This window comes from Opisthorchis viverrini (assembly GCF_000715545.1).
Source record: "Opisthorchis viverrini unplaced genomic scaffold opera_v5_99, whole genome shotgun sequence".
In the NCBI taxonomy this organism is placed as follows: domain Eukaryota; kingdom Metazoa; phylum Platyhelminthes; class Trematoda; order Opisthorchiida; family Opisthorchiidae; genus Opisthorchis; species Opisthorchis viverrini.
Window position 1 is genome coordinate 687,573 of NW_008751754.1, and position 24,746 is coordinate 712,318.

At 45.6% G+C, this 24,746-nt stretch overlaps 1 protein-coding gene across 1 annotated transcript; it reads right to left on the bottom strand.

Annotated features, from left to right (window-relative positions):
- Positions 1–723: 723 nt before the first annotated feature.
- T265_05284 (hypothetical protein) lies at positions 724–23,437 on the bottom strand (the record flags this gene model as incomplete). The annotated part of the gene is made up of 4 exons (XM_009170259.1): positions 724–1,798; positions 5,321–5,779; positions 22,412–22,486; positions 23,172–23,437. 4 exons carry the CDS (start codon positions 23,373–23,375, stop codon positions 1,658–1,660), a joined length of 879 nt encoding a protein of 292 aa, XP_009168523.1.
- Between the last annotated feature and the right edge of the window lie 1,309 nt (positions 23,438–24,746).

Consider the following 24,746-nt stretch of genomic DNA (forward strand, 5'->3'; position numbering starts at 1 on the left):
GGCCATGCTCTTCAAAAATAAATGATAATTATTTCGGCGGAAGCCAGTATAAGTACCAAAATATGTAAGCACTAGAAAATTTTCATTGCGCCCCCTTGAATAGCGAGGAAGCATCTTTAAAGGCATTAAGAACGTACGTATGTTGACCGAAACGAACCACTGGTGTGATCAGTTTTCGTTTGGTCGCCGTTACAAGTGCTTTTCGCTAGACATTGTATACGGTAGAAAATTAGTCTGTTTGGCCGCACGTAGCCTACCACTCTCGAGTGTGTGTAATCTATCAGATAACTAATAAAAAGGGGCAAATTGCTGAGTACAGGGCGACGGTTGAAGAGGCCATCATGACATTTGGGGGCTAGCAATCAAACATTCCCTCGCGCCCTCAATTTCGCGGTCCTGACTGATTATATTCAATCATAATGCGGAGGGAAACTCTGGTAAATGCATTTGGACCGAAGAAACGGGCACAGATCTATCGATTACAATACTTGTTGCTGATACGACCACGCATACACACGTGATAGAAGGCAATTGTAGGAAAGAGGTCGATGTCCCAAAATAGTTCTCTCGACTGACAATATGGCGCATGTGATATGTGGCAGATGAGATTGTCTGACATTTTCATCGTGTCAACTCTCGCAGTATGAAAAGGAGTGGGTGGTTAACTGGAACGGAATAGGTTTGGATAAGCGTATTTAGAACAAATCGTAAAGTACTGGCGTTAACCACGGGTGCCATCGGTCCATAAGAAATTAGCCTACTTTTAGTGAAACAAGGAGCGGTCTGCAAGTTGAGAGAAAGAGGGAAAGCAGCTCCACACAATCCTACAAACAACCCAGCCAGAATATCCGTCAGAAAGGGATCGGTGACAGTGGCAACCACTGGATACCGGAAAGACAGTGCACGAATATCATAGTCATCAAAAACTGCAGACAGAACGATTTTGTGTGCATGTGTGTGTGTATAGAGGTCGTCAGGATGCAGAAACACGCCTGGAACGTCGGGGTGAAATCGTCCAGAAGCTCAGGCGATACAGGCCTATGGAGCGGCTGTTTGTGATCCAGCTGACAGACAACACATAAGATGTGAAACCAGAGTGGCATAATTTATAACGTTCGTCACATTCGTCAAAACAGACAAATCGACAGTTTCCGTTGGGTAGCTAGGTCGAAAAAATCAAAGACTATCATCAGTAAACTGGAACAGATAGCAAGGACAAGAGAGAAAGGTTGTGCCAGGGTTGGGGGAAGTCATACTATCACCGAGAATGTGTATCGTTGGGATAATTGGGGGCAGTAGCGCGTCCCTGTTGGTATAGAAGGAACGACAATGGACAAAGATGTTTCTGTTCGCTGCATGGTAGGTTCATGGATGTTAATTCACAACACTCTTCAAACAGGCCAGCCCAGTTTGCAACTCGTGTCCGGGTAGAAAACTGGCTGCTGGATAGGCATCATGTGGAAACTGCCTGACGCGGATCGGTTGTGATGAGGTGTGAAGTAATTACCGCATATACACAGAATCGGCTGCCCGCGGAAAGCCGCTTCAAAACACAACNGATCGGTTGTGATGAGGTGTGAAGTAATTACCGCATATACACAGAATCGGCTGCCAGCGACACGACGCTTTAAAACACAACACAATCGTTTTTTGAGAGTTAATCGTACATTTGTGTTGAGGAAAACGAAGGGAAGATGAAATTCAGTGATAGTCTGTTAGGCGTGTTCATCATCCCCATGAGCAACACAACTGCAGTACTTAACATGGAATTCAGGAACAGCGACGTGACCAACAGAATCTGTCAAGTTTAAAACAAAATACAGAATGTTAGGCACCATTTTCATCACCGACGTCATAAAAATGTGGGCGAGTCTAGATTAGATCAGTTTGTATTATTAAACTATAACGCACGATGACTACAGTAAACGGTTTCTCGTGGTCACAGAATGCAACTTTGGTGATCACATTGCGTGCTAGACAAGCGAATTCGTGCGTACTGTCAGACAGACTAGAAATTAGATTCTCCGGCAAAATTATCGACGCTCCTCAAAAGCGATCAATCCAATCACATCCATCCAGTGTCTAGATGATCGAAATGAGAATCTTAGAGGAATCCGTTGCTGTAGTAGTTTAGACAATAGCGCGAATTGAGTTACAGAAAAGCAAAAAACTGCTTCTCCTCAAAATGCCTTATTGAAGAAACAATTGCTGCCGTAGGGATTTTTCTGCTGCAAGCCTCCCCAAAGGGAATAAACCCGCCTGATCGAAGGAGACACGTCCTGGTTCACGAAATTCATATTTTACTTCTAATGGGAAACATCGCTATTACAACGCCCAACTGGGTAACATATGCAGAGCTGTTGCGTCCCATGAGTACAGCTCACCACTGTAGTCGTGTACTTAATCTCAGAAGACCAGTGCGTTATTCTTGGTCGTAGCTGGATCAATGGTTTGCCCAAGGATAAGTTTACGTTGAAATAGGTCATTGCTGTACTACCATCGAGTAAATGTTACGAAGTTGGACTCAAAGAAGACTTATCAGCAACACTCGGTATTTATCGTGTTCTCAATAAAGAAAATCGATTTTTGGGGTATTCGATGGAACAGTATCTCAGTTCCATAAGGCTAGCTGGCTTACTAGGAGATATTTGACCGCAACTCCACTATCCAGCGTTTTCCTCGCTATTTGACATCCTTACTAGACCGAAGGTCAGAATAAATTGCTTTTGTTGAAGGAGTTGTAACACCTGATAACATCCGTCTCAGTGACCGAAAATGCAGTGCAGTACGGACGGAGAGTAGATTGACTTCGGCTTTCACAGTTATTTAATCCCTGAGAGCAAAAATGAACAATCAAATCAGTGCAGTGCACAAAACGTCGACAACGTTTTCTGTGTGAGTGCGGTGGGTAACTACGGAGTGAGGACCATAGATTGGATGTAGAAGCCTCAGTAATTGAATGACCGTGTTTATGATCACATGAACGTCTCCTCCCGTATGGGAGACGGTCACAAAGTAGATCAGAATGAGAGGTAATTTGGCAATGTGTGGTCTGTACTGAGGCGCGTCAACTACTCGGTTGAAGTACTCGTAGCTCAGTTTATTCTACCCTGATGCACGAAGCACAAATGTAGTTAGGATCATCAATCATGCTGAAAGATCCAACTATGACCACTCCATAAGTCATCATCTTCGGACGAAATTAACAGGAGTGTGCAGGCTCTAGCATTACGAACCTAGATAGATTGATAGCTGACGTTAGAAGCTGAGAGGCAGGTACTGAACAGTCGTGTGAGGCCAGAGACAATGCAGATGAATTCAGCGAAAAAAAGCTTCAGCTGTTCAGCAAACCATCAGTATCAACCATACACATGTGACCAAACAGACAGAATACACCAGTAAAAAAGACAACTTCCGAATAATTCAAAAGGACGGCAAAAAAAGAATACGAAGTGCCAGTGAACAATAAAACTAGTGGAAAAAACGCAAGCTTCAAATGGGCCCCAAGAGCACACTTCACTTGCGTCTCGTGATGCATGAATTCCTGTAAGATATGAGCGAGTCGATTCTCGGTGCCACTGAACCCTGCTAACGAAGTTCTACCATGGGTTGAAACCATTGTCATTCAGTTACCTCCACCGAATAACCGAACCCGTAGAATTACGGGTTCTTGACCCTTGAGAGAAAGTGATATAGTAGGGGTGGACTAATTCGTTGACCTACTCGTACGGCAGCCTGCTACTGCCTTATGATACTCAAGGGTGATGGTACGATCATCTGCGTTTTTTGTCACAAAACCCACTAAGGCAGACAATGCAGTGGAGAGTAGTTTCCGCACTGCGAACAGTGCACCTCCCTACAATAGGTCAGGAATGTACGCAACAATTTTTCAAAGCGTGATCTGACCCAACACACTTAGGGCACCTGACCAGGAAACAAAGACTTAGTGTGATAAAGCCAGGTTTTGAGTAGTTGTTGGGGTTTGACTACATGTTGTGACTGTTCAACAAGTAGCATACTGTTTAGGTTATGTTTATGTTGGGGCATGCTCTGTCTTTCATCACTTGACAGCTACAAATACTGTACGACAAAGACGCGGTTCTTACAGCTGACAATGATGATGAGGTCGATCGAGCTAAACGCTATGATTAAATTAGCTATGCAGGCATCTTCGTGCTTGGAAAAGAAATTCGTGCATGCGTGTCGGGTTCACATCAGGTCAGCATGATGCGGAGCAACAAGCACTAGCTCAGTGGGTGTGACAGGGGTTGTGTTCTGGAGTATCCAGGTGTGCACACAACCAAGTCAAACGACAAACGGCACGCATTTAATACTACGTGTGTAGTACTCTGAGGTTTCACGTTTAGACTATGTTGTTCGCATGTCAGAGGATCATCTACCTGACAGTTCTCTGGATGGGAAATGACTGAAGGGTGGGCAGTCTATAACCTGGCATCCAGGATATGGAAATCTTAACCAAGAAGTGCATTCGCATTGACAACTGTTACCTCTCCGGACGGGAAGACCGGGACGCCATGCATTGACTTTCAATGACATTGACAAACATTGCTTGGTCACGTGGTCAGTGGCGTTCGTGCATGAAAGCTATCACCAGCGCATAACTGTCCAAATCTCCACTTCATCTGTCAACCGGAACCTATAATAAACAGCAATTCATTGCTCAGGCCATTGCCTCTCACTGATGGTTATCCCTCTCTATTGTCTCGTTTTTCATTGAACAAAACCATATCAGCTAGAACTAACGAACCTTACGTACACGGCTTGTAAATGAATAACTGAACCGAATGGAACTCATGTGGACCTAAACAATGTTATCCGGCTGTTGTCGCATTAGACGCCAATTCCCCCATACTTAAGCGTTCTGAGATGTATTGATGACATCATCCCGATTAGTGGTAAGACGTTTAAATCAACTTGCTCCGCTCGGCAAACGAACCAACGAACCAACTTGAGCTACCAGCGTTCAGCGGAACAGCGATTCACGGTAATGAATGAAACTCTTAACTGAGGACAGTAGACAAGTAGTCAACCATGCACCGGTTTTGTTACCATACCATGCGAGAAATACAGGAGTTCGTATTTTGAAAGGTCGTCTTTCGTTTTTCATTTCATGAAGCTGATGTGAAGTGGTGGAGAGGTTCAACCAATAAGTTACAACTGTGAACCGGTAAAAAAAATTCTGGCTCTGGAATTGTACCTTAGCAGGTAGACACGATACAAACAAGACTAGGATTCCTAATAGCTTCAAACGAAATGAATGACACTCAACATCGTGATAGAACGGAAAATAAAAAGTCACCTGCACTTTTTCTTGTGTAGCTTTACTGAGAAGTGGTTTGACGAAGCTGTACAGCCTGCTGAAAAGGGGTGGGGCATTGATGACGAAACAGGCTCCCAAGACTTCCGGGTAATTTGATTCAATGACAGTCACTGCTTCGCCGACAAGAGAGAGCCATGATGGCGATAGGTGTTTTAATCCAAGGCCTTGCATATCCATTATGACGGTCAGCTGATCAATCTCCTTTCCAGCACGTGCAGTTGCTTCTGGGAGTGTGACATGCAGTATGTGTTCCATTTGAAATATGCGACTTTGCAGGAATTCTAACCGGTTGGTTGCTTTGAGAAAGCTCTTCGGATCAACACGACCTATAGGTGCGATGAAAAGAGGCCTCCCTTCCTTGTCCTCACCGCATATCCCTCCTGGAAAATACTTGTCAATCACTTCCGGCATCCGATACCAAGAAAGGATAGTGTCTACCTGAGATGAGAAATATCAGTTGGTAAATGTGCATCGAGAATGTACAAACTGATTTATAAGGCTAAGGAGAGTACTGGAAAACATATATATTATAAGGTGGTCTCTATTTTCTGAGGGAAAACCTGCAATTATTGTGAGGACACTGTCAGGAATTACTGTGGCGCATCAGTGATGTAGTCGTGTTGAGTCCAATAAGGTTTCGCGCATGTTCGTACAGAAAGGATTTGTGGTGCTGGAACAGTACTATTAGACCGCACTGTACTGGCCTATGGCGAAGTCATCTATGGTGGGCCTTTTGCATCGAAGGTCCTGCGTGGGAGAGACTACATCCTAGAAGAGAACACCCCTCCTATAGCTACGAGCGACGACCAGTATGGTGTAGTAGAGACATATGGTTGTCGACAGATATGAGAATAATGGTGATCTGTGTGATAAACAAGTCAATTCAGTTATTCAGCTGCGAAACTCATAATGAAAATAAAGTGACCCCAAATACTATGTAGAAAACGGAGAAAACGAGGAAGCGGTCGGGAACTGAACGCCATTGCTTAGCCAATTCAATGACATGCACAACTGACTATTAGAGTTATGTTTTGAACATGGTTTGGTGTCTTCATTGGACGAGACAATTCAGTAGGAGGGATTAAACAAGCGAACTTCGGCTGCAAAAGGGCTGGTGGTGATGCCTCAGCGAGTGGAGACTATGCGATCTGAAGGCATTGGATCGGTTTTGTGGTTTCATGCTTAGTCGGGTCGACCACTAACTTTCGGACTTAGTCGCTTCGAGCAGTATTCTCCATCCCACTTTGACGAACACAGGCCACATGATCTACCGCATACGTACTTGGGCGGGTATGCAACTACGCAAACCATCACTGCCAATGTGTTTGTAGCCTGCGAACGTATGAGCGATAAAGTTAAAAAGAGGCAGGGAAGTTTGACGTCAAATTCCATAGCCCATCATCGTCGTTAGCAGAGGTGCATCAGCAATGGATACTGGAGTTTAACAGGCATAATCGTGAACAACAAAAATGGTTCTACAACCATGTTAGAGCTTTTGGTGGACATGCCATTTATACAGCTATTTTTTGTAAGGGAGCACCAAGAAGAGCTACTGGAGTTTGGCCATCCACGTAGCCAGTTTCGGTTCCGATATACAGATTCACACCGATCAAGGTAAGACGTATCTTTCTGTTACGTGTAGGCGGACTTTCCACCTCAAAAACTACCAAATTTCCCTCTAGTATCTAATTACTTACCAGACGCTTTCGCTTCCGGCGTTTTTATGCTACTCAAGTTCGCATTTCGCAGCATATTTAGAACATATTTTCCGAGCTCTTGAAGTCAAGCAACAAGGTTACGCTGCTGTTGTAATGGAATAGGGCTACGAAAATTCATATTCAAAACATCTCGGAAATTACAGCGTGCAACACGAAGGTTCATTAGTTATAATCCAATTCCGGAGTATCGAATGTACCTGTCTAGGTCCCAGTAATCTGCCAATACTTGAGCGCTTTTGCGCCCCTCGATTGGCACGGCGACTACGCGCGGAAAGGGGGCCATGGATGAGCACTTACGTTTTTTTTAAAGTTATAATAAGAACTAACCGTTTCTTGAGGTTAATTCTTCTTTTACTGGAACCATCGGCTCACATGGTGAATAATACGTTCAGAAGGGAATCTGATCCATTACTGTTTTCAGTGGTAAAATTTGTGGCTGGACTAGAAATAGTAAATCACCTTGGGACGTATCTACTTTGTAGTCTGATCCGAACGAATATGGTCAGACTCTTAAAACCCATTAGTGTATGATTATCGTGGCCACAAACCAATGCGCGTTACTGTTTTGATCGTTGCTGTTTTCTGTCTGTGTCGTGCGCGCACGTCTCAAGTTATGTGTTCTACCAACCGTATAAAAATGAAAAAACAACTTGTGCTGCGGAAGTTCGGAAAGTTTCACTAATGAACCAAAACTGCATGAGCAAAATACGGTCACATGTTGGATTTGGAAAGGATCGTTTAGCATAGGTCGCTTAGGCGATGAAGCACAGGAAAACAAGTTTGGGACAAAATCTTGATCAATCTGAATCATAACCATTAGCGACAGTAATACTGGTAAACACTGGTGTTCAGTCGTCATATAACCACGGAAAGAAAAGGGGAAGATAGGGACTTATTGCATACAGTCCTAAGTCCCTAGGTCAAATGGCCAAGAACGAGGCGCCTGAACCTTTGAACAATAACGAGATAAACTCAGTTGAACATCATGTAAAAACAGAACTTTACGGGTGGAATCGACTGGGAGTCATCCGCGAAACTTATTCAATGCGTTCAGCAGATGACGGTAGATGAACTTGAGCTAGGCAATCCGACTAAGAGTGAGAACACACTGGTTACTGTGACCGTCTCCTGTAGGGTTTCTAACTCAAACCAGACAGGGACCCAAAACGCTCGATTCGGCAGTGGTCACCTTCATTTCGCCTTATTAAATCCAGCCTCCCCCCCCCCCCCCCCAAAAACCTTTTACCGGGGCACCCCGGGAGGAAAAACAGTGCTTNCCCCCCCCGAAAACCTTTTACCGGTGACACTCGGAGTAGAAAACAGTGCTTTCTTTAGCAGACAAAGGCTGGACAAAGTTAAGCTACGTCCAGTTGATGGGTTTTGTTTGCAGCTTTGGGGAATCCTATTTACCGCCAAATATTAACTAATGCACCATCTCATTGCACCAAACGTCTGCTACGCTGCGTAAGTGCCGGTGGTCGTACGTTTGAGGTGTTCAACCCTCTTCGGCAGGATAAGCACTTGAAGTTTCCCTGCACATATGGTCCTTTAAATTCACTGACCCAAAGCTGTAACGCGGTAAGGGTGGACGGGCTGCAAAAAGACCGGACCCTATTGTCTGGCGATACTGGTGGGTTTCACCGTGACACCTGAAGATTTTCTCATAAGAGGTTGGTCAGTGAACAGAGTCTTGACGGACACAATCTCCTGGTCCTCCGGGTTGGGGGTTGGGATAGCCACAGCAGCATTTTACTCGAAATAGATTGCATTACTGTGGTAGTAGGACGGCGACCACTTACTGTCTCGCCGTCAGCGTTGAGTCAAATGTTTTCGTTGAGGACCCTAATCGTCTTTATACCTAGGTGTGGGCAACCAGACAGTATCTCAGCCCGCGTATATCCATGAAACTCACGATTAGAAATTCTCATAACAAATCGGTCACCAGCCGTCGCTTAACTTGCTGCATACAGCAGGATGGGTAAGCAAAAACATGCTACTTCTGGTCTCTGCCTTTTTACGTTTTCACGTATTCCTTTTTCTCCCCTATCCCACTCCAATGTGAGTCCCATCATTGGGGTCGACCGCTTTGTTTGCTTTGCATCACGTTCAGCTGCAGCCTCTGTGCGTCCATCTTCAATAATAACCATCAACACCTCGAAATCAGTTTCAACCCCAAAAGCCGGTCAACTTAGCTACCTCTGATTTCAGTACACTCAAGCAAGCAGGAAAACAAGCGGCACTTACTAGAACGCTGGATTCCCTCTACATCGATGTACGCTGTCTATCAGAAACAAGAATCCGGGATGCAAGTATTCCAATTGAATTGATTACACCCACGTTATTTTCCTGCATCCAGATGCATACCTCTGGCGACGCAGAGGTCGCTGCGGCTGAACAAGCCTGGGTGGGTATTGTGCTGAAGGATCCGTCGGAGGTCCCTCTACTGGATAGGATACCCGTAACCAGTCACCTCCGTCATTCGTTTGGCAATGTTCATGAAAGAGTCTAGAGAAACAGAGGTTCATCGCTCTCAGTTTACTGTGCCTGCTTACGCTCCAAACCCTAGGTTTGAACCCACCAACGACGGGTTCCACGACGCTTTAGGTGCACTTTTACAACGATCTGAGAGCATAGAAATCATTGGTGACACGAACACTCATGTGGGTAAGCTTAGCGCTTCAGAGGTTCACTTGGGTGGTCGCCTTAGGCTGGACACAGGACGCATGGACAATGGAGGGCACCTGCCGCATAGTTCTTTGCAGTGATAATCTCCGGAACTGTGAGGTTCGTGTGCCCACCAATGAAACAACTCCGAAACCAAGTAGATCATACTGTCATCAGTTGCCGGTGGTGACGGTCGATCACTGTTTGCAGGTTCCTTCAAGGATACCTGCGTGGAATCCGATCATGCGCTTGTCTATCACTGCGTTTTTCAGGTCACACAAAACACGTGTATGTTGTATGGCCAATGGGAAGCTCACACACCGCAAAACCAAACAAATATATCAAATTATACTTTCCCAACCTCTGCCTGCTGATCCGATATAAGAAATCAGCTATCACTGGAGCGATATATCCAAAGTTGGAAGTGATGCCGAGACTACTACTTGCGGTATAACCCAGCCGGCCTCTTCTAAGCACTGCACCTCTGACGTGAACACCACTTTGTCACAGGCGATGTGACAGACTCCATCTTGTAGCAACGGCGATCCAACGCAAACCACCATCTGGTGTCAGGTAGGATTGAGTGTACGCACAGCTACGGAAGGATGATGGATCTAAAAGGCTGGAGAAATGAAGGAGCGAAAAGTGTCGGCAGACTGTTATACTTGATTCGTTGGACAGACTCCCTTGATAGTGAAGCCATCAAAGATCGAAATGGCTTTCTGGTATCCAACAAACGTTTGGATAATTAAGCAGAATATTTAAAAAAATTCATCTGGCCACTCGCTACTTCTAAACCGGTCTGTCAGTCCTTGAAAGAAGCGTGGACTGTGAATAAGAAGCCTCCTCCAATACTGGGTATCCGAATGTGTGCCGGTCCGATGACCTGTTCTGGTCAAGGATGGCGGTGAATTCCTCAGCTGGTGACTGTCTAGCCTATTTATATTTATCTGGGAGAAAAAGACCGCCCCAAACGACTGTGGTCAGTGAATAACAGCTCCTGTCTTAAAAAGGGATACTTGCATGGGCGTCAGTTTGTCTTCTATGACAAAACTTCTGGTATCACTGACTCGTCGCCTTACAGTGGTATGCAAAACATTGATACACAAACACCAAGGGGATTCCGACGGAGCAGCGGTTGAGTTGTCAACATCTTCAGAATCCGTCGTGTGTTAGAATCACACAGTACAAATGATCCGTAATCTTGGGGTTCTGTCTTCAAAGGTTCGTTGGTTTCTAATGATCGAACAGTGTTCCCACCTACACTCGCTCAACAGGGAATATTCCTGAAGTTGACATAATCCGACTCCTACATTGATGTGCTTCTGGGCGTACTTTTATGGAGAGCTCTTTAAAAGCTTCCGTACAAGTGTTGTTCAGCAAGAACACCCAATCTTTCCATTTTTATTCTGCTCCATCGCCGATAGAACGATGCGGGAAACGCTAGAAAGTTTTCAGGAACTCGATGTTCTAATGGTTTTTAATGAGGGTCTTGTTGATCCAGTGCGTAGACGAGACCGCCCTCATCGATACAGACGACCAAGCACGAGCACTGGTGAATAAACTGGTCACAATTATGCATTTTTGCGGTAAGTTTTTTGCATATACATAGTGTCACGCTTCAGAAAGTGAAGTTCCTGAAAGTAGCCCTTGCAATTCAAGAAGCACTGGGTGTCATAGAGAATTTTAAATACATCAGTAAGCCGTATTGGCTTTGACGGAAGTGTCTGGTGGATCCAGTGGACAAATCTCGTCCGAATCACTATGTGGAGCTGTGTCACTTGTGGCCTCAAAAAGGCATAATAATGGGTATCAAACACATCATACATCAGGCTGCAGTAGGGTCCGTGATGTTGTATGACTGCCTCTGTTGACAGATGTGGGACGTCCTCAGATTTTAGACCATCAGTGTCTTGAAAGTGCCATTGGTATCGGACAGCATCAACGAGTGCGTAACGTGGTAATCAGGAAATGGACATTTGGTTGTGCGGCAGTTACTTCAGTTCAGCATCAGCACTTCACTCCAGTAACATCAAGTGCGGTGGCTCAGCCATGTGTTACGCATGCTAGAGCGTCTTCGAATTCTGTACCTACTTCAGAAGGACGCAAACTGTGAGTTGGACAACTTATGACTTGGAAAAAGGGTGCGAAAGATTTTACGAAGAGTTTGGGTGTTGTTAGAGCATTCGGACTACCAGGACGGGGTCTCATAACCACTCACTCACTCCACTCCACTTCACTTCACTTACTCACTTTCCTCTTTTTTCATTTTAGGGCTTTAAATATAAGTTGTGATTGTGTCACTGATACAATCACCCAGTGACTGCCCATGACCACTAGCGAATTGTCTCGCCCGGTCGAAAAACAAACGAACCTTATCATGAGTCGCCATGGGTATCTGCTGTGCGAAGCATCGAGCATCTATGCCTGACGCCCTGCTTCGTAGGGTTAGGCCAACCCCCAGCAGTCGAGCTGGCCAAAATACGAAGTCATTGGTTTCGGAAAACGTCCTCCCTTAAAGCTATAACAATAACAACCTTAGTGAACTCATTGAACCATCGCCTTCAGCATTTGGCTATCATTTCCATAATTTTGGAATCTTTGGTGAAATAAACTGTAGAACCAGAAAGTACTACAACTTGGCACACGGTTTATAGCCAACTAACAGACCTGTACTGAAACATTAGCTTTAGCAAAATTCTTTCCCGTCGTTACAAGTTATGTAAGTTTGCTAATGGTTTCACGTTGATTGTGTACACTGACTCTTGTTGTCACGATACAGTGGCGACTTACGCAGCTCTCCAGGAAAGCAAAATAATCAATAAACTTAAATTTTTTCCCCTGACATTTTGGAGGAAGAGTGGAAGACCGAGAAATTGCAAGTGTTATCTCCCAATTTGAGGGTGAAATACGAACGAGGACGACTTCGGGAATGCTATTCAGGGTCATTATCATTAACGCTGACAGCAATACACACTGGTGCTTAACTGCCATACTACTGTTATTTACGGTGAGCTGTACGGAATGATGATTGTCAAACAAGATGGTGTTATCCGCATGGTTTAGGGTTACATGCAACATTGTTATTATTATTGTCATTACTGTCAACAACAATAGCATGACGTCGGTGCTTAACACTGATGCTTTGCTACCGTGAAACCGTAATTTGTTTGAAAGTCTTACTATGAAGAAAAGAACAAAGGTGGATGAGAAAAACACTTCGTACTACATTGGAACGATCATTCCAAGGTGTCCACACCTCCAGACACTCATTCAGGTGATCTGTATACAATGTGTCTCCAAATCAGGTGGCAGTTTATGTGCTAACCGAGTTTAGCAATGGGCTTGCAAACGTTTCGTCCTCACATAAGGTAACATCATCAGTACACACTTTGACGAACACCTTCAGAGGTACATAAAATGCTCCATAACTCCGAGCACCTCTTTTTGGATTGTAAGTGACGTGTTCAGTGACTGCATGTGCAGATGCGTGATCTTACACCTTGTGATTCAAAGGGCAAACCAAAGGGCGGATGAATTTGCTCAGTCCATCCAAAAACACATACACCTTTTTCTACTCTTCGAAGACTTAAACGATGTCGTCTGTATATTTCAGGTCGATAAGGTTTTCGTCAGCACCTGTTTGAGCACCGGCGTTCATCTCATCATCTTGACGATCATGAAAGTAGATAGGAATGGGAAGAGTAAGCACCCTAGACAGAGACCATTTTGTGTATGGAAGCTTTCCGAGAGTACTCCGTGTAATCGCACATTTCTGGAAGTTTGAGAATACACAGAACTTATTCTATTCATGAATTTCCGGGACACTCCTTGCTGGACAAGTGTGTTAAGCAGGGTAAACCGGTCGGTCGAATATATTGCTGCTAGAAAATCCAATAATACTTAAGGTGTGGGCCGTTTACATGTATGGTTTTGTTCTAGCACCTGAAGCAGTATGAATATTTGGTCAATACAACACCTACCAGGCTGGAATTTCACTTGATGCCAGGAAGTCAATCTTTTACGGCCAACATGAGGCCACGAATGACGTTTGACGCCAAGCGTCTTGTTACAACTAAAGTCAGACTGATTTCCCTGAGATCATCACACTGGTTAAGAACTCCTCTCTTAAAATGGGTATTACCACCGGTTCACCCCAGTTGTCTGGAGCAGTTTCCTCTTTCCAGATCCAGGATAGTGCAGCAGACAGGTTGCTGACTGAGGACTTTAACTTCATCTTTGAATAATGTGGCTGGGAGATCATGAGGGCTCAGAGGGACGTGAGAGAACAAATGCAGCCATAAACCTCAGAGGCCGTAGGGAGTCCCAGATTTACTGTCCATGGCTCGAATTCAGCTACAGGATACAAATGAGTGGAAACAGTTGGTCACGAGCATCGTTGTTCAAAGTGTTCGACCGAACGATCGAGACGTCCTTTGATCAAGATGGTCAAGCCACTTTGATCTTTGATAGTTTCGATCGCAGATGATTCTCGGGGACCAGTCGCACGGACCAACTGAAATAATCTGACATTCCTGGTCTTCTGGGCCCCTTCCATTTCCATAGCCTTCTGTGTCCACCAGTTTCATAGTCGGACCAGTCGCACGGACCAACTGAAATAATCTGACATTCCTGGTCTTCTGGGCCCCTTCCATTTCCATAGCCTTCTGTGTCCACCAGATTTCATAGTCGGCTAGCGCTCTAGGCTTAACTTGGCATCTCATAATTCGTCGGGCAAAATTATGTTTGGGGTCAGCGGGAAAATTTCTTCGAGATTCAAGAACTCTCACTGCTGTCCTGTGCATCAGCGGGCCCGGTAGCGCCGTGCTGCAGGTAAAACTCCCAGCATCGTGCCAAGACGTGCCGATCTCCTTCCAGGACGAATTCACATCTGATGGTAAAGCGTTTGAAACAGCGGAGAAGACTATCCTGCCAAATTCGTCTAATTTCGGGATCTGTCTATCTCTCAGTTGCTAAGCGATTTATCCGTATCTTACACGGCCCAGAAAAACGAACAGACAAGCGGCTCCAGACGAGCGCTTGGTCGAATCCACAAATGTGTTCCAAAACAAGAAGCAGTCAGCTGTTGATCCGCGTCATCGTAACTGATGGTGGTGGTCAAATGGGGTCCATGGCTGGTACGCTGCTATAGTATACCATGCGACCAGAAGACTTCGGCTACTTCGGAAGTCAGTAGTGCATAAAAAAGTCTACGCTCAGCACACAGCTGAAAGTCCTTCACCGTTGTCCAGTCTGTATCGAACACCTGACTGATTCTCAGATGCGCTAAACCTGCCCACTTGCGCATTCACGTCTCCAGCAACCACAACCATATCTGAGCTTTAAACCCGCCGTAAAAGGGCATTCAGGGAGCAAAGAGACTTTCCTTTGATGGTGTCAAAGCCACAGTCAGCTGGGGTGTCATCATCGAAAGCATGACATTAGTGTTCAACACTAATGCTTTGCTGCCGTAGCACGACGGTCGATGTGACATGAGTTTATTTGTATGAGTGCAATTAATAGTTGTACGTGGGCTGGAATACTGCCCGAGCGCCCACACATAGACAGGAGGACGATTAGGGTCCTCAACCAAAACCTTTGGCTCGAAAGCCTGGCCGCAAGGCAGCGGTAATTTTACGAAACAAGTCGCTACACATGTTCCAGCCCCCAGCCTGGAGGACCAGGAAACTGTGTTCATCAGACCTCTAGCCATTGGCCGATCTCGCATGAGACCCTGGGAGTGTCACGGGGACACCCCCAGTATGGTTCAATGGGTCGTCGAGGTACACAGACGGCCACACCACGGCAAGGTCCGTGACGTAAGCAGACACGACAAGCAAACATAGATCAACTTCCAGATCGTGAGACTCATTCACAGACGCTGCCAGACGAACCGCACAAAGGCGACTATCAACGGGTAGCCAGTTAAGCCAGGATCTTTCTGTCCAGTGACCTAGGACGATATCGCCCCTTGCACATCCTGCTACAGCAGCCGTAAACGAGTGGAGAGTGATGGGGAGGTTATCCCAACCACTGTGATGGCATATTGAATACTTGCTTCTGATACACAGCACACAATAATGTCAAGCGAGTCCAGTGTGAGAGTAAGAGCAGCTTGTAGCCCTGCTTGCTTGAGAGTGCGAACATTGAAGATAGCTAGATAAGCCGGGCATCGAGGTTTGAAGATCGATTTCGAGATCCCTCAGGCTGTCAGCACCGACTGACGCGTAGATATTGCGGCTTAAAAGCCAACCACAAGGCAGCAGGACTTGGCTGAAAATGTCAGTACATCCCTTTTTTAAGAACAGGTCGTCATGCATATCCTAACCCACAACCTTCACCCATACGTCAACCTACTTTGCGAGTGTCGCACAGCTCAGAGGGTAGCGGAAGTATAGAAGCCGCCAAACCATGGCAAGGTCGTCTCCAGATGGCGGTCTCTACGGATCTTTCTATAGAAGCAATTTTTATATCGAGGTTCCCGATCTCTTGAGGAGCGCACTATATATCAACCAGGAAACTGGATAAACGGAAGGAGCGGGCAGGAGCCTGGTAGAACCGCCTAGTTTTAGTAAATCATTCGGCTGTAACGCCTTTTCGCTGCCTAGCTGCCATGCCATCTGAAGGAAGCGCGAGGAATGAGAGGTCACAAGGTCCTAAAAGTCCATAGAGAGGCAGCTGGAATACCGGGGTTATGTTCGAACTACGGACTTTCCAGTCAGTGGGTCCGAGTCTTAACCCCGGAGCTATCTCGAGCTCAGCTGTAGAAAAAATCTTGGAAGGTTGTTGTAAAATTTCCAACTAGAAGTGTGGAAATATGGAGCCAGAGTGGATTCGCAAATTCTATGGACATTCCGCTTTGTCTAAGATGTTGTAAGAGGGACGGCTAAACTGTTTTTGAAAATATTCTGTAATGCAATCAGAGCGCTGACTCTTATCATACGGCGGTCTTGCAGTATTATCTTATCTTACTAACAGACGGCAACAGACAAGGAACTTCAATTTGGTTGTTTGTCCAGCGGCCTGTTAGACCTGATATCAAACGAAGCCTGTGCGGTTACAAGGGCGTGGTGAGACCATAAAGTTCAAGAAACGGAGGAGACTAATGCGATGAAGAATGTAAGGAAGCTGTTCCAGATAATTCGCACGGCAAGACTAAAGGTACCATTTGAGATGGTACGGCAAGGCTACCACATATTAAAAGTCAGCGCCTCGATAGCTGGGAAGAATATTGTCAAGGACTTTAACCTCCTTCTTGCACTGTCTTTCACTCGATCCGCTCAACTCAAGTCGTTGTCTGCTTTAGGATTCTCGCCCAGATCCTCACCACACCCACCTAACCACACAAAAACTTCGTTTGGGGTTACGTCTAGTAGACCGTCTAGCTGAATTATGATGTTGCCCATGGGCGAAGCAAAGTTTTGCATCAATAAATGACTGAACGTTCTGAAGACCAGTCATTAGCGTATGCGCGAACGGAGACACCAAACGATGAGCTTTTCCACTGCTACTGATTCTTGAGTTCCTCTGACGAAAAGTAAATTTCGCTGAGTTAGAGATACCTTTGGTTGGCGTGTAAGCAGAAAACATAGATAAAGGGATTATTCTGACACATACAATTTCTTAGGTAGACAGAAGAACAGTACGGAGGCGGCATTTTGCAGACATACAATGAGGGGACGATGCTTTACCTAGGGGATTGGAACTGTACCAGTACCGCTGCAGCGAACTGCAGCAATGGATGAATCACCTTATAGCGTCTAGACAATACAGATTCTGAGAGCCCAATTACTGTACTTGGGTCTTGTATTCCAGTTACCGGTGTCTATGAACAGTTTTAAGTTTGCACAGTATCAGCTCGCAGGCCACCTTATGGTAAATGCAGTAGGATTAAGTCTGATGATTTAAAAAGGAGGCAGATGTGGGAATTCGGTCAGTTCCTTGAGTACTCGACTGGCGCACCTATGGTCGGGGTCTACGGAAGAATGATCAGGAAATGGAGCGAGGGTACGAAAGGACACTCAAGGATGAAAGATGTTATCGGTTCCATGTTTTCCACAGAAAACCTGTAATGTACACAGCGAATAAGGCGACCCTGTTGGTGTCACCATGCGACGGTCATTGCGGCACGGAGAAACTCTTGTCTATTTGACTCACCGCCGCATGTGGACTGGGACACAGCTAAGGGCAAAACGTCTGATCATAAGGTAGCGGTGGATAGTGCGAGACTACTAAAGTAGATCAACTTAAGAGGAACAGGTCATCATGTGTGTTCTGACTCCCGGCCTGGAGAATGAGGTTGTTTTTCGGACCTCACTCACTGACAACCTAAAAGGAGAAACTCGTGGGTGCTGCACGGGCATTCTGCAGTATAACACAATGGGTTAATGAGGCGCGCAAGCCGTCCCACCACGGTATAGCCAAGTCTCTTCGTGACGGTTATATTAAACAGGGATTTCGGCCTGTCGGCTGCAATCCATGTGTCGAAGTTGAATCCAGACACTACGGTTTCGTTAAATGAATATAGTGACAGCCACGGAGGAACGCCCTGAAGACAGTAGTCCACTCATCGAATAAGTTTGTTCATCTAGTGAGGTAGGGTTGGGAAGACTATACACTGCGGGATGTGGTTTTAATGTAAGAGCGCCAGTGGCTACGTGGCTGGGTCATGCCCATTAATGTCGTTAGCTACTTGGGTTTTGTTCTATAAACGAGTTTTTTAATAGTTCGCTTGAGAGTCAATGGTCACAGAGGCGTGACGGTGTTAATTATGGTGAAAACTACCGTGAATGGATCACAGAGCTCAGATGATAGCACCCACAGGGCGTGGATCCTCGTCCGGCAACCCTACATAGACTCCACGGCGACACCATAAAGTAGAGAGCACCATCCCACCATCAGAAGTGTAATTTGGCCAGTATCTCTCCCTACTAAATAGACGTATGGACCGTATGACAGCCCTGCAACCCTGTTGATCATACCTGGAAGTGCAGCGGGGGAAAAATCGGATGGGAACCAACGCGGGCAGAGTTGACCCAACGGCATTTCTTTCTGCACCCTCGCTGTTGGTTTGTGGTTTCAATTTGGTTGTGTAAGCTCGAAGGGGGGTATCCTAAAAAAATTCATGCAGTGCCAAGAACGCTGCAAGTTTAGAAGTTTCAACGGCATTACATGATTACACCCCACTTATGGTGCTGATTGTGCCTCGTGGGGGAAGGTAATTTGGGATTTCCTAGGAGAAATTCGGTGTAAAGTGAACTGAATAACGACCACCTTTGGGCCGTCTCAATGCTGCACATCATCATCAATGACAGCAAAATCAGTGTTGGCACTGATGCTTCACTGCCGTACAACCATAAAGTGTGCTGGCAAACGTAAGGCATAGATGATGAGCGCATCTAAGAGGGCGAGTTTCTCCGCACCTCAGCTTTACTTACGTGAAGTCTCCACCAGGTCCTAGCAACGCCAATGCTTTGGAGCGCTTCTTTCAGTACCCTACAGGTGATAATGTTCCTGGCTGGTACATTAGAATCGGGTGCAACGTATACGTATACATATGGTGCAAACACGATGTGTGATAGAGTAAAAAAGCGTTCGTCTGAGGCTAAGCCGGTGCACAACCTCCATGAAGTTCGAAAGAAGAACGGGGGCTGAGATGCTGCCAAGTTGCAGAGCCAATAAGGAAGTCAGAAATGACTTAGAATCATGAACAATCCAACCGATCGTTTCGGGCACTAACCACTGCCCGTTTCGAGCTAACAAACCACCACTTCTTCCCAAAAGAGAAGTTCTTGGATAAAACCCGATCCTTCTATTCATGTAAATTCAAACATATGGTGTGTAGGGGGATCTCCACAAGCTTCTCCACGAAGGTAGTGCCCGAAAAGGTAGTCTGCTCTCTATTTGTGATCGACCTGATGAAATGACAAGAGAAAAAATTGTTCGGTTGCCATTCTACCCTAAGAAAGTACGGAGGCTGATATACTGTCAAGTTGCCCAAGCCTATACACGAACAGTCGAGGTGAAGAGGCTGGGTTCGAACCACAACCTTCTGGACAGTCAGTTCACGGCATTAACCACTGAGCTACTCCGAAATAATAAAAGAGCTGCTAGAGGGCCTTCAAGATTCCGGTGTTCAAGTTGTTGCTGGTGGAGACCACGCTGATTTAGGGTAGGCAGACGATATCGTTCCAATATTTGAAATTGGGCGAAATAACAATAGATATCGGATAGATTAACGGTGGTCACATTGTCTTTCGATTCTGTACATACGGAACGTGAACCCATGCTTCAGAATGCGCAAAATTTGATAGTTCCACTGGGAAGTTGAGAAGTTAACACTTAAATAGCTGTCATTATCATCAGCTGCAAAAAGTGTGTACTTGCCACACAGTGGTTGCAGCTGCCACAATTTTGTCCGCGGATGATCTGGGAAGGGATAGAGTACAATGCATGTGTTGGTTGATTTAACTGATACGTGAAGTCAGAGTGTCAATGAAATCTCCATTGAGGAGATAGAGAAGGGAAGCTGTGCATTGAAGGGAACAGCTTGGGTACACATGCTCCACGGAGTGCAAGACTGAACCACGTCTGTCAGTGCCTCTGGCCATTTGTTACCCTTCTCTAGGTCCCCTTCACGGAGACGGCAATGACCAGTACAACTAAGTTTGGTAGTAATGGTTTTCAGACTTCACTACCAAGTCGGCGCTTGGCCTACCCTAACTCGCTTCCATTTACCGCTGGGTTTCACAAAAAAGGCTCTTTGAAGAAGTCGATTGACTGGCACACTTAGATGGTAATAATAATCGTTCAGCTGTAGCACATTTTAGGTGCCTAGCTGCCATGCCACCCGAAGGAAGCACGAGGGCTGGGGTACTGCCAAGTTGTCCGAGCCTAGTCAGGGGAAGTCGATAGACAGAGGTCGGGTTCGAACCAGAACCTTCCGACCAGTAAATTCGGGTTCTAACCACTGAGCCATTTCGCACATAAAGTACGCGACAAAGCCAGAGAAACCTAGGAAGTGTGATCAGTTAATTTATCGTAAACAAGTTAGTTTTTCAAAAAGAACCATATCTTAGTAGTTGTAGTAACGGCAACAGATGTGGACTGGTTGGGTCAGTTTCTCCGGTTTACATAACTTCTGAAAACAGCCACATCAGTAGGCCTCGAGGATCGCACGTTGCAAGCAAAAATGTAACATGTTACTTGCGTGGTTACGGAACCTAGCGTCAAGGGTGGGAGGGATTGATCTGAGGCGTCTTCAGGTCTTCGACTACCGAGACTTCCATAGCATCAACGGATTCATAACGAGGTAATAAGAAACCGAGTGTTTGTTTATGCAAAAAGTTCTCTAGTAGCAAAAGGCACCCAGAACCATAAACTGCAGTGGTACCCACCGGTCATTTGGTAGTCCATTCAATCAACCTGCTGGATTTCATTGACCACAATGATTCTCGACAAACTAACTTGTCTGAGCGTTTTATTTGAAACCTCTTGCATTTTTTAGAACGAGTGATTTCAACCCGGACACAAAGTAGCAGGGGAACATCGTTTGGTGACCCTTACACTATTTCACAATCGAGATGGGATCGCACTTTTATTGCGCTATCTGCATACTTGACAGATAAAATGCTGCCGTACATGTGGCCCGGGGATCAGAAGTTGACAATAGCTTGCTCGCCTTGACGGATGAAGTGGCTTCATTCTTTGATGGTTCACGGGAACCCACAAGACGCTCCCAAGCTACCGATGTTGTGGCTGATCCCGAGATTAAAAAATTGTCCGACTTGATGCTGTCACCCATTTCGGTTGGATTAGCTGCAGGCCTGAAGCTATGGTTCAATTCAATCCCGTAGCATCACCTTATACTCCGAAGGAGCATGGCAAAACTCAAACTGTACATCCGGGTTCGCAACTGAAGACCTTAATTTCTGAACAGACTTTTACCAGCTTTTCGTGTTCGGAGTTGCCTGAGGTATCCGTCGTTGTCATTCGTACACTACGCACACAATACAAGGCAGGGAATTTAAGTTTTAGCAGTACCACGAGCACTTTCCAATACAGGGCCTAGTTGGAGGCCCATTATTACGATACATGGATCCCCATATATTGATACGATCAACGGAGAGCTTCTAGGGTTCAGCTTTTTGGGAAGAGATGACAGTCTGGATTAGCTGTTTCGTTCACCGAGTTAGTTGTCTGGCCGCATCCGAAACTGGTCCGGATTGTACAATCACGTAATATCCGAATCGGTCCCACCTATACGTCTTTTCCTTTAGGTTTCTTGTTATTCATTATGCTATCTACGACTGCACTGTTTTCTCGGTGTTTTTCTCGGATGTTTTCTCGGTGCATTGTCCACCGCAAAAAAGCGACAGCTGACCACTAATACTGACACATTATGACCGAGTGCTACTTTTTAAATAGAACCTAAACTAGCGTAGAGAGAGGTCTTTCGGAATCTGGAGGTGGGCTCACACCTTCGACTGCGTTCCCCATTAGCCTATGTTGTACAGACCCTGAGCCTAAGAAATAAACAAAATCCTGAATGGGTGGACTGCATCTTTCCTAGGTCAGCGGCGCTAGACAAGGCGTATCTCGGTGATTAGTTTTAGGAGCGCATCTGTTTATGTATGCCAGCGACCTTCGTTTCTCTCTGCCGGATGCTTGTTGTTGGATAATGACTTACGGATTTGGGATGCTCTGTAGGCGCCCGCAGACGGAAAGGCCCTGTCCAGAGGACTGGGACTTGCTGATCACTGATCTGAAGTGCGCTTCTGTATTCGGTGGTTAGTCCGAAGATGGTTTCTATATTCACAAGCGCTTAGTCCGAAAAAAGAGTTGGAAAATAGGGGGATTCAATCTACGGGGCTTTTGTACGCGATTCACCACGAAGTGGGAACCCCTCGGAATTCCGCACTGAATCAGTAGACCGTCCACGATGATCACAAAGTTTCCGGTTTAAACATCAGACAAATCTGGCCACCACTGGATTACGCTAGCTAACTCTTCAATTTGGGTTGTGTTTAAACCATCGGAGAGTCCAAAGACAACGAAGATGATGGCTGGTTTGCGCATTGTCCATTAGAATCAACTTTCAGAAATAAACTGTCACACTGGAGACACTTTACTTATATTCACAATATCCATAAAATGTTGACGTCTAGCAAGGACATGGTCCCCCAAGAAAGCGATCAACGGATCCATGAAGGCCCTATAAAGAAGGGCTAAAACTAGTGGCCCGCATCCAGAAATGTTAGAGATGGATCTCATTCCCGTGTATTTATCACTTACTCAGGTAATTTACAGCTATATGCTAAAATGTGACAGACCGAATTCTCTCCGGATGAGCACTACCGAGAAGTTATCGCAAGAATCCCGCCACACAGTAAGATAAAAAAGGGTAGTCGCATTAGCACAGGAAAAATGCATGTATAGTAGAGGCTAACCTCATGCTCACGCCGCCAGGAGATATGTGCACGAAGCATTTTTTCCGCTTCGGCCTCGTTCCAGTTTCGTGAACGCAGCCACCGTATGAGATTTGGCCTCGAAGAGCTCTGATCATGATTTAAATCTTGCAATTTAACATATAGCCGATCAACCATCTCCTTTTTTTCTGAAGATAATGTGCAGTCAGTGGGCGCATCAACCATTGCGCGGCTTCCTGTGGGCCATTCGTAAACGCGCGTTCACTTGACCAGCTTGAATAACCGCGGTTCAGTTCATTTCAGGGTTAGAATTCGGATCAGGTGTGGGACGTCGCAGCATTTGCCGGAGCTTCTCATGAAAATCTGTCTGAGATTTGGTGACTGACCTAAAGTGTTATGGGATGATTAAAAAAGGAGCAAATATGAGTGCCAGTGATCGATTCTAGCAAATTCCCATATATTTCCACGGGCTTATTGGTTTTTGAATCACGGATTCACGGATTCACGGATTGATACACTGGATCGAGGCTTTTACCCAAGTTTCCCGGATCGGTTTTGTTCTTGCCCGTCGGGGAATATACGGTAACCCACTGATGCCATGTAGATTGGGATGTCAGGAAGTCAGCGGTACTCGACGTTCACACGAATACAGTGATGGTACACGCAGGTACGTGCATGCGAGCCTAAGGGCACTGCCAAACGCTTCGACGTGGTTCGCACAGTCATGTGTTTCCCGGATTGTGGCATACATGCGCAGCTTGTTCTCAGCACAGGTTGTTGAAAAAGCTAACCCCCAGATAGAGTCACAGTCAACGTTTATATCAGGAGCCCGGTGATGGCGACGGGATCGAAATGCAAAAGAAGCCTGGGAGCGCAAATTTGCTGTCAGATTTCTTCCGTACGAGCTTAGATAAAAATTCAAACCTTCGTTTACATTCCGTTGGTTCAGTAGACCTTGAAGTATGAGCTTGTGAATTACATTAAATGCATTTTACGGGTAAACTGAGAAGCCTATTTAAGCTTGTTTTGTCTTTGAATTATGTCCTTTTGACTAAGTAAGCCGCTAAAAGGTTGATTTACGGGCCAGTTTTATATCAGGATAATCCACGATACGAAATTCTATCATGGTCGGCGGTCAAGTTAAAAATCAGTTATTGTTAAGCTTCGTTAGACACCGCGCGGCGAGCCCGCACTGAATCAAAACAAACCGGAAAAGAAAACACACGCCATTGGAAGATTTTTGGAATAGTGAGCTGACAGTATCGAGTGATAACTGTATGGTTGAACCGGGTTTTACGTGATGAACACAGCAGGTTACTTTGGTAACACATAGTGTGCTCGCTGCTATCACTGCCTCTTGGTTATCTTGATGGTTACCTTGAGGGTTGTCGACAACATCACGCTCATACTTACCATTGGGTAAACACCATATGCAAGACGGTGATAAATGTGGATGCCCGGTTGAGGTTACTGGTATCGTGTGGCAAAGGCAAATTCAAAGACTCACACTAGACAGTCTCTGGGATAGCTGATTGAACAGTAAATGGTGAAACCAGCAGAACTTATTAATAATAATAATATTAATAATAATAGTAA